The 11,213-nt window shown below is 33.0% G+C and overlaps 1 protein-coding gene across 1 annotated transcript in view; it reads right to left on the reverse strand.

Annotated features, from left to right (window-relative positions):
- LOC108908695 (cholinesterase 2-like) overlaps positions 1–11,213 on the reverse strand; it is a 12,037-nt gene continuing 824 nt past the window's right edge. Inside the window, exons 3-9 of the mRNA XM_023455470.1 lie at positions 10,814–10,973; positions 5,438–5,712; positions 5,050–5,242; positions 4,814–4,980; positions 4,285–4,417; positions 270–420; positions 1–213 (exon numbers count right to left, since the gene is read on the reverse strand). Coding sequence (XP_023311238.1) covers positions 33–213; positions 270–420; positions 4,285–4,417; positions 4,814–4,980; positions 5,050–5,242; positions 5,438–5,712; positions 10,814–10,973 — 1,260 coding nt within the window. The 3' untranslated portion in view covers positions 1–32. The remainder of the gene's footprint in view (positions 214–269; positions 421–4,284; positions 4,418–4,813; positions 4,981–5,049; positions 5,243–5,437; positions 5,713–10,813; positions 10,974–11,213) is intronic.

Genomic DNA, 11,213 nt, shown 5'->3' on the forward strand with positions numbered 1-11,213 from the left:
TATAAATAATATAGTTTATTTCTCAAGATACATTAGTAATTAACCAATGGAGGTATAGCATACACGTCTATAATTCTTTCCCACTTGAGGTAGTCTCTTGGATTCGTCTGCATTTCAAGTGTATCGTTGATGTTCAAATACACCAAATTATTTGGACTAACTTTCTCCCACGTCACGTTACCCAGAAAACTGTCCACTTCTGGAGTTGGATTTCTAAAATAAATCATACATAAATATTATTTCACGGGATTTTGAATATAAGTACTCACAGGTATTTGACAAAGTTTGACCATAAGGTTAACAAACGTTGACGTGTTATAACATCTTCTGGATCATCTCCTGATGATCCGTTAGATCCATTAGAAAGGTGCGAGTCCCATAAATAACCCAAGTCTTCACCGTGACAAACACCTCGAACACCTGCAATCAGGTTATGTGGTAGTTTGCAAATATTTATTGTTAGTATCGAAAATATTGACCGTGTACGTGACTAATTTTTGAATTCGAATGGAGTCTTTATTTTTAGACATCGTTGCACAAATTCATGAATTCTTCACAGTTTCCTTCCATCTAGGAATTATAACGGATGAAAAAATAAATAATTTTACTTAAACCACTGATAATAAATACCATGTCCAATTTAAAATCATCTTTATGACAATCTTTATTTATTCATTTGTTCTATATGACGTACTGGACAAACTAGAGGTACAAGTTCCTAGTTATCGACTTATGGTTCTTTAAAGTTTAGAAATACTAAGTACTTACATATACACAGATTTTAAACTTTTACTATGTTTGATTATCGGGAATAACAATATCAAAATGACAACAACGTTGTTCAAAATGTTCTCCTTCAGCATTAATACACTATACAGGGTGTCCTAAAATTCATGCAACAAAATTTGGTCATAGATTCTTAAGACAAATTTAGGGAACCCGTATTTTTTCTTTTCGCCAACTGGCCCCCTTTTTCAGAGTTACAGACCCCTGAAATCTGCCCCTAAGCAGTCTTTTTTATATCTCAAAACCATGTTGTATGAGAGTCACTAAATTTGGTACACAGGGGTTTTATGACATGTGGAATCTCACAGTGTTACGCTTTTTGGCGAGAAACCCCCTTTCCGTCCTTTTCCGTGGGCCTCCTTGTCTTTGGAACCAGAAAAATTTGGTCGCAAATTTGATTTTTTGTTTAATTATTTGTTAGCTAGAAAGCCATTGAATTTGAAAACTTTTTTGTTTCTTGATATTTGTTTCGTAAAACGTAATGTTTTTGAGGAAAATGGCGAATCACGATATGCATTCGATCACATTTTGACATTTTTCTCGAAAACATTGCGTTTTACGAAAAAAGTATGAAGAAACAAAAAGTTTTTAAATTTAATGGGTTTCTAGTGGACTGATAATTTTTAAGAAATTTAAATATGCGACCAAATTTTTTTGGCTCCAAAGACAAGGGGACCCACGAAAAATTGTCGCCAAAAAACGTAGCACCATCAGATTCCACATGTCATAAAACCCCTGTGTACCAAATTTAGTGATTCTCGTATAACAGGGTTCTGCGATATAAAAAAAGATTATTCTTAGGGGCGGACTTCAGGGGGCTGTAACTCCGAAAGAGGGGACCACTTGGCAAAAAAGAGCCAAATTAAAAATAGTTGCCAAAGTAATGTACAGTATTTTTTTATAGAAACCAGTTATGTTTTTTAAAGAGAACATCCATAATATTTGCAATATCAAATAATACTTTAAATTTTTGGAAAAATATCTTATTATAGAAGGTTCCATCATTCTTTTCGATATACAGCGTGGTAAAAAAGTTCTACATAAAATTCGTAGTTTCGTTAAACAATTTTTTTTCGAAAAAACGGTGAGACCTGTCGATTTTTATTTGATCCAGGGCACCTTGTTATGTGGAAAATTTTTTTTTCGATAATCCACTTACGGCAGCGATGACATAATTTTTTTTTAAATGACAACGCATATTTTTTTCGTTCGAAATTGATGACAGTGATAATTATCTAAACAACGGTGTGAAAATTTCGATGTCTTACATAACAATTTTTTTTAGAAAAATGCACCTTAAGTTCTTGAATGCAATAATTTGCTGTTTACGGATCAAATGCCTTAGAAAAAAATTTATTCGGCAGAAAGCATTTCAGATAACTTAAGTTGCAACTGGTGTTATGTAATATTTGCGGAATTATTCATCAGATATTGTCAGGATCCTGATTAAACTGCAAAATTTAGAACCAAGTTCAACCGCACAAAATCCAAATAGTATGTAGCAAATTAAGGTCGACTTTTTGTCTTCGAGTTTGCCGATAAATTCCTAAAAAAAAAAGATCCAAAGAAATGTTTACTTGAAAGGAGTAGATTACCTGAAATATTGAAGACTAAAAATCAGTACCGATTTAACATTCTTTGGTGAAATCGTTTAATTCGAAATGGCAAAACTTAGTGAACGCGAAAGAATTGATATTTTGAGGATGATTGGTTTCGGCGATAAGTTACGAACCCATCAAGAAGCTTGCCAATTATTTAATGCAACGTACCCTGACAGACCACCAATTACGCAATCTACGGTTAGTAGGGTACTGGCAAGGTTTGAGGAAACTGGTAGTGTGAAAGATGCTCCTCGTGCGGGTCGTCCTAGAGTAGATGATGAAACTAGATTGAATATCCTGGTGGAGCTCCAGGACAACCCTCATTCTAGTACAAGGTCGATTGCATTGAACAATGATATTTCACATGTAACTGTGGTGAACTTTCTCAAAAAAGAGAAATTTCACCCCTATAAGGGTCACTTGATACATGCATTGACTGAGGACGACCCAGACCGCCGTCTCCACTTTTGTGAAGATTTAATGCATCGATGTAACGGAGACCCCGACTTCCTCAAGAACATAATTTTTTCTGACGAGGCTACTTTTTATCTTAATGGATCGGTGCATCGACATAACTGCCGGTATTGGTCTCAGGAAAACCCGCACTGGGTGCAAGAAGTAGATCATCAGCACCCCCGAAAGGTGAACGTTTGGGCGGGAATAATAGGGCGTCGTATTTTAGGCCCGTATTTTTTCGAGGAAAATTTAACTGCTGCTCGCTATTTGGATTTCCTGCGGTTCGATTTGGTCCCAAGCTTAGCAGAGTTATTCCCGAACAACGAGGATCCTGATATTCCTGAGGAAAGAATTTGGTTTCAGCAGGATGGTGCACCGCCCCATTATGGAGTGCAAGTACGGGAGTACTTGAATAACACGTTTACTGGCCGGTGGATCGGGCGACGCGGAACAATCGAGTGGCCTCCGCGTTCGCCTGATTTAACACCTCTAGACTTTTTTTGTGGGGCTATTTGAAATCGCGTGTGTACACAAACAGACCAGGTGATTTGGAAGAACTTAAAAACCGTATTCGTTTTGAAATAAATCAAATCGACCCGGGAATGCTTGAACGAAGTGTAGACGGCGTTTACACACGCTTAGGACAATGCCAAATGGTACAGGGTGGGCAATTCGAACAATTTCGCTAGACTTACACAAACATTAGTGTAATTTTACTCGTTTGAAATGTAATTTTGTCAACTTTGTCCTTTTCGGAGCCATTAATAGTGTAAGTAGACAATTATCACTTATAAGAACTTAAGGTGCATTTTTCTAAAAAAAATTGTTATGTAAGACATCGAAATTTTCACACCGTTGTTTAGATAATTATCACTGTCATCAATTTCGAACGAAAAAAATATGCGTTGTCATTTAAAAAAAAATTATGTCATCGCTGCCGTAAGTGGATTATCGAAAAAAAAATTTTTCCACATAACAAGGTTCCCTGGATCAAATAAAAATCGACGGGTCTTACCGTTTTTCGAAAAAAAAATTATTTAACGAAAATATGAATTTTATGCAGAACTTTTTTACCACGCTGTATAATTAAGTTACAGATCTATCAGATAAAACGCCATAAGAAGTGTATAATTACGTAATTGGTAATATTAAAATCAAACAACACCCAATAATACTAATATGTCATCATTTAAAACATGAAAAATAATAATTTAAGATGCAGGCATTTATATTAGGAGAAATTCATACATTAAAACGTATGCGGAAGAATGGTTAAGATTATTTTAATAGAAAATATGAGGAATGAGGAAAAACTGGGACAACTATTTGCCTAGGGAATAAACGTGCCTACAATAAAAAAAAATCTTCTCGATTGCTCTATGTGTCCTAACCGTACATCGTATAAGTATTTGTTAACATTGCTTGAATGCAGAAAACTTACCTGCAATTTCAACATCCTTCATATCTCCCATATTGCCTTTGTATGAAAATTGGTACATATAAACGTCGGTATAGTTGGATTGTAACTTTGCATGCCTAATAACTGGAGTTGTAAACGACTCATCACTGTAAAACTAAAGAAAAATTATTTGTACTATCTTTAAACGTTAGAAAGCTTAATATGCAGCAACACATTGTGAAAGCAAGTTCTTTTTTTGGAAGATTGTTTGAGAAAAGTTGTGATTTTTCTTTCATTTTAGAAGTCACATTAATGGAACTTGGCAAAACGAAATTACTGTTATTTCTGGCAGGCTTCTCATTTTTTTGGAAGTAAATTTTCTCAAACATGATAAAATAAGACAGTGCCCCACATAACAAAATTGTGACTTCTTCTCAAGCCTACCGAATTTCTAGTCTGGTTACGTGTCCCTTCAGATTTTATGAAAGGTTAATATGTTATTTTTTCGTTATTGAGAAATTTTTCCTTTTGAACAATGTAGTACCTAGCTCAAAAAATATATGGATGTTACCTTCACTACTTGCCCAGGATCGTCTTCGAATGTTCCATCGGTGTAAATTTGTCTCAATCTAGTGCCAGCTGTCAATTTGTTCTCTTTGGTCATATTGAATTTGTTTCTAATGAGGTTGGATAAATCACTGTCGAAATATTTCGGAAGCACCTCAATATTTGAAGGATCTTAAAATATTGGTTGACATTTACATCAAATAAATAATAAGATGTTTGAATAAGTTTTCGTAATCTTACCAGTCTTAAAAGCCCCAAGTGCCTCTTCAGAGTTAAAGCCAATAATTATGGGAACTTGGTTTATGTTTCCTGTTCTAATGTCTTCATGAAATAAGCCCGTGAGGAGTGCTCCATCTAGACTAGCATCCTCAATTACAGGCATCCATATTAAACCTTGGCCTTCTAGTAATCCAGACTCTTTTCCAACAGCAACCTATGCAAATTTTGATTATAGTGTATGATCTATATTTAATTTTTAACTCTTACTCATTACCAATCTATATAAAAATGCATTCATTCAACTTACAGTAACTGTGTTGTCGGTTATGTTGGAAGCAGGAAAGCTTTGCAGCAGTTCTAGTAATTCCATCGAATTGTCCGAAGTGAAACTTGGATCCAAACTTCAAGCTAATTCGAAAGCGTAGAATCTTGCATAGTTTTGATGTGCCTGCTGATGCAGTGGGGTAAGACTTTGTAAAATGCCACCTCTGAATAAACCTTTATTCTGTTGACTTATAATTTGGTATCCCACAGATCCTGCTCCAGCACTTTCACCAGCTATCGTAATTTTTTCGGGGTCTCCACCAAATAGATCGATATTATTTCTAACCCACTGAAGTGCAAGATGTTGATCTTTTAATCCTAAGTTTCCTGGTATGACTCCATCTTCTGTTGTCAGAAATCCTGAAAGAATATGAATTAAAACATTAGAATACATTGGGAATAAGATTATCAGAATTTTAGGAGTGGGTTTTAATATCAGTACTTGTTATTTTATAAGTACTATTTGTTCCAAATGCTATGCCTGATATTGTTTTCGAGTGGTATGAAACGTTATTTTTAACGTATGAGGAATACTTTCCAAGTTTAAGGGAGGATAAGAAGAAATACAAATACATTTGAACAATATACGTAAAAAATTAAAAGTTAATATCAAAAACAATGTAGATATACATATTAATAAAAAAATTAAAAAAAAACATAAAAGGTTATGAAAAAAGAAATGACAAAACATTCGAAAACAAAAATATAATTGTGGAAAATTAAATAAAAAATTTAAGATAAAAAAAGTACTAGAATTTTTAATGAATTCGAAAAATGAGCGACAAGGAGCAGCCAGAATTATCTAACTATCTAAGTCTAATTCACTGTTAAATATATTATAGAAAACATTTAAACTGTTCGTTCTCGGTATTGATAAATAAATGACATTGCAATGACTAGTTTATTAAAGATACATAGAAATTTAATCTTGATAAAACTTCAGCCTTATATACTTTCGATTTAGTTGTATATAATTCCATAATAAAAAATTTCTAGTATATTTGTAACTTACGTCATTAAGAATAAAACGGAATGGCAAGTTTCCTAATATTTCCTAATACAGATCCTTGTGATATATACGACGGTGCAATATATTAAAATGATAATTATTTGAGATAAAGTTGCCAGAGGGTTAGAGGAACCAAAGTTTGGGATCTTATTGAATAAAAGATCTAAACTATTAAATGCTTTATTCAAATCAAGATATATTATATTTGTTGAAGCAATTATGCCTCAAATTGAATCTCAAACATAAAATTTGTTTTCGTTTCTTTACCTTTGTAAAAATCGTGCTAAAAGGAGAACTGAGATTTTTTGACAAAGAAAACATTAAATCATGAATTAAAAATTGAAATATCTTATAATCATATATCATATATGTCGGTCTATATAGTTACTTACATCAAGTTTGTATCTGCTGAACTCTGATGTAAATCAGAGTGCCAGTAGCGGGAATACCGGGGATTACTTACACTAAAAACCTCACAAATTGGACGCTACTAAATATTTTGATAATTCTATTTCGACATTCTGCATCAAACGCATTCAGAAATATTTTAGAAAGGTGATTTTTTAAAATTTCAACAAGCTGTATCTCGAAAACTCTCGATTGTGGACCTATGTTTATGTAACCTTTTTCGTCTAAAATCACTGAATTCATCCCTTAAATGTTCGCACATTAACACCCTATATACTGAGGTGAATTTAGATGTTTTCCAAAGTTTAAGAACAATTTCGGTTGGAACCTTAAATAACTTTGGAAAGAGGTTTGCAAACACAAACACACAATCACGCATTAAAAACTATAGTGTGTAATACCTATATATTCCTGTGAATAAATTGATTGGGCGCCAAAAAATGTTGTGATTATTTTGAGAAATTTAATTTTTTGTTTTTTTTTTTAATTTTGATTCAATTAATATTTTATTCCAGTAAAGACATGATATCTTATCTCAGTACTGAATTCTAGCAGGAAGTTATTCATACTTGCAACACATCACACAAAGAAACAGAGGATCAATTTTTTTTCAATTTGTTATCTGGCACAATGTGTTTATCTTTGATATTGTAAGTGAAACTGCATTATGCCCAGAACGCCAGGGACGGACTATGCTCAATGGTTTACATCCCAGAATTTTTGTATATATGACGATCGCAATTTGCCTGTATCAAAAATAAGTTCCCTAAAGAATTTGCCAACGACAATACTCTCTTGGTTCAACTCGGTAAAATTAACAGATTAGGAAATATTAGTGATTTTATGTCACAGTGCACATAAAGCGACGTTTCCACCATTTTTTGTTTTTAATTTTTAATTGGACATAATTGCTATGTTAGAATTGTAAATATTTTTAAAATAAGAGCCTATAAAATCTTACTGTCAGCTAATATAATTTTCACTAACAAAACTTGACAAACAGGCTTTACACAACCCAAAAAGAAAAACAAAATAAGACTAAGATGAAGTTAAGAAAATAATTTAAAAGGAAGAAAACTATTAAAATACATTTTCAAAATGGGCACCTTCCACCTCCACACACTTCCTAAGTCTACCAATGTTATTTGTTTGTACATGAAGAACCATTTCACAATGGAAATTAATTCTTTGTAGCAATTCATCCCTTGTCTGTACTAGGGTTTAGTACACTAAACTTTTCAGATATCCCACAGGAGAATTAGCATGGTACTATGCTAGCAAAAGATCAGCACCGATTAATAATTCAATAGGTCCATACGTTTTTGAGGAACGTCTGAATAGACATCGATATTTGAATACTTACTTTAACTTATTCTTGTTTTATCTATTTTGTGTTATGTGTAAAGTGTGTTTGTCAAATTTTGTTAGTGAAATATTATATTAATAGACAGGAAGATTTTCTGGACTCTTATTTTCAAAATTTTTACTGTTCTAATGTCCAGTTAAAAATTAAAAACAAGAAAATGGTGGAGGCGCCGCTCGAAGTGCACTGTGACATAAAATCACAAATATTTCCTAAACTGTTAATTTTACCGAGTTGAACCAAGGGTGTATTATCGTTGGCTAATTCTTCGGGGAACGTATTTTTGATACAGGCAGATTGCGATCGTCATTTATACAAAAATTCTGGGTTGTCAACCATTGGCCATAGTCCATCCCTGACGTTCTGGGCATAATGAAGTTTCACTTACAACTTTAAAAACAAACTGTACGCATTTGTTATCGATCATCAAATTTGCATCATGCTGAAGGTAATGGTTTAGAAACTGTAAATAAAAATAACTTTTTAATATTCACCTTTGAGGGCCCGTAACTTGTTAACGAAGGCCCGTAGGAAAAAAATATATGAAGAATTGATATTATTTTGACCTCATCTATTTGTACTCGACTTTTTTGTATCAAGTACCGGGACGCCCTGTATATTTTTACCCTTTCTGAAGTATCATATGAATAAGTCTGTATGAAAAAATCTACAGAAGAGTTTATTATGTCACTTGGAGAAACAATTGTATAATTATTTTTTGTTCTTGCAATAAGCCCAGAATGGTTTTCATTTTTTTAAATTTCGTTTTTAGTCATCTGTATGAAAAAAATATAAGGTGCTACTACATCTGATTTAATCTTAATTCGTAATATCTTAAAATTGTCATATTCCCATTTTTTTTATAATTTTTTGTAAAATGACCAATTATTATATACGGTGTGTCTACGGATTGAGTGGGGTGAAAATGACAAAAATATTTCGAGTTGAAATTTGAGCTTCTGGGCTTCATCTCTGATTGGCCTTAAATTTAGAAATTGAAAAAATTTGTCCAGATAATTAATGCACAGTGTTTTTAAGATGAATTTTCAAAAATTGTCAAGAGTAAAGTACTTTGTTTTTAAAAATATCAAAAATATTTACTTAAGTTACTGAGAACTAAAAGTTATGACAGATTGTCAATTTTCAATTTGATCGGCCAACTTTGTTTTTTCTTTGCTTTCAACAAGATAGACACCCAGCGCATTCAATGCGAATCATTCGACAATGGCTAGATGGTAAATTTCCTGGGCGGTGGATTGGGCGAATTGGCCCAATTTCTTGGCCTAGAACTCCTGATTTCACTCTAATAGACTTTTATTTCTGGGGCTATCTCAAACAGAAAGTCTACGGGTCCCCGTTGAATAACGAGATATTTGAATAATTTGAAACGAAGAATAGAAAATACAATTAATTCAAGAAATCATTCAAGAAATCCAAAACACCTACACTGAATTTAATAATCGCGCTGAGCGATGTGTAATAGTTGGTGATAGCATAGTTGAATAACCATTATATTATTTGTTTGTATAGGAATTTGTACTTTGCGGTTGTGAAAAATAAAAAAAATTAAGTTGGCCTATCAAATTGAAAATTGACAATCTGTCATAACTTTTAGTTATCAACAATTTTCTCAATTTTCAACTTCTCTTGACAATTTTTGAAAATTCATCATAAAAACATTAATTAATTAGACTAATTTTTTCAACTTCCTAGTTTAAGGCCAAGCAGAGATGATGCCCAGAGGCTCAAATTTCAACTCAATAAATTTTTACCATTTATACCCCACGTGCACTCAATCCGTGAACACACTGTATAATACTAAATATTATTAATTCAATAAAGTTGTGCTCGGCTTATAGGGACTGCAAAAAAATACAAACAGGATGATTTTTTTCAGGGCTGCTTGGGGACTGCCTCCTAAGTATCCAACCAAAGGATTACACTCGAACTCCTTGTACGAATTGAGTTATTTTTTTAGAGCAAAATGACCTTCGTAAAAGTTGTAGAGGATACAATTCTGAACCACTTTTCCATATAAATTTTTTTTGTATGCCGCAGGGGTGGTCTTGTAAACACGTTTTCACACAAAAATTACCTTCATAAAAGTTGCTGTAGAGGATCAAATTCTGAACATTTTTTCTTTATAAAATTTTTTTGTAAAAACATGTTTACAAGAACAACTTTTGTCACATAATACGCAGTAACTCGTTAAGTATTAGACATACAAAAAAAATATATATGGAAAAGTTATTGAGAATTTGATCCTCTACAAGGTCATTTTGCTGTAAAAAAATGTTTAGGAAACCACCCCCATAGCGCAATTCGTACCAGGAGTTCGAGTGTGATCTTTTGGTTGGATACTCAGGAGGCAGTCCCCAAGCAACCCTGAAAAAATCATCCTGTTTGGATTTTTTTTATAAAATGACATCTTTACTGGATTATATAAGAATGCTTATAGAAACCGTTCGTCTTATTTACTGACACAGTCCTCCTCCTTGGAGATGTTCTTTACGAAAAACCTGCTTGACCAATTTTGCACTTCTTTAGTTGTTTCATTACCTCTAAATTTTTAGCTCTACAAATATTCTTCTAAGGGCCCTAACTAATGAAATTGTAATTATGTCGTTATTGTTATTATTTTTACTTAAAGTGTTTATACATATATTATATTTATTAGTTACCTAGAACTCCAACACGGTAGTTTAGCGTGACAACAACAATATTGTGATCAATGAAGAATCCAGGTTTGTATTCCTGAATAGCGCCAGATCCACCTACAAATCCTCCTCCGTGTATCCATATTAACACCGCTAATGGAGTTTGTGAAGTATCTCCTGGTTTCTAAAAGAAAATATGCATCGATAATGACGATATTTGAAAAATAACAGTAAAGTAAATGCAACTTTAATATTTTGAGACGTATAGTTTTACTTGAGGTACAACTGTATCAATCACATTTTTGCATAATTTTAATATTAAATGAAAACTACATTTCATTTGGCTTCCCCATCGCGGCACTTAGGCCTTATTAGGCCCCTTATACACCCCCCTTACAGTACTCGAGTACTTTTCTTCAAACCA

Source organism: Anoplophora glabripennis, unplaced genomic scaffold, assembly GCF_000390285.2.
Source record: "Anoplophora glabripennis isolate ALB-LARVAE unplaced genomic scaffold, Agla_2.0 scaffold498, whole genome shotgun sequence".
Taxonomy (NCBI): domain Eukaryota; kingdom Metazoa; phylum Arthropoda; class Insecta; order Coleoptera; family Cerambycidae; genus Anoplophora; species Anoplophora glabripennis.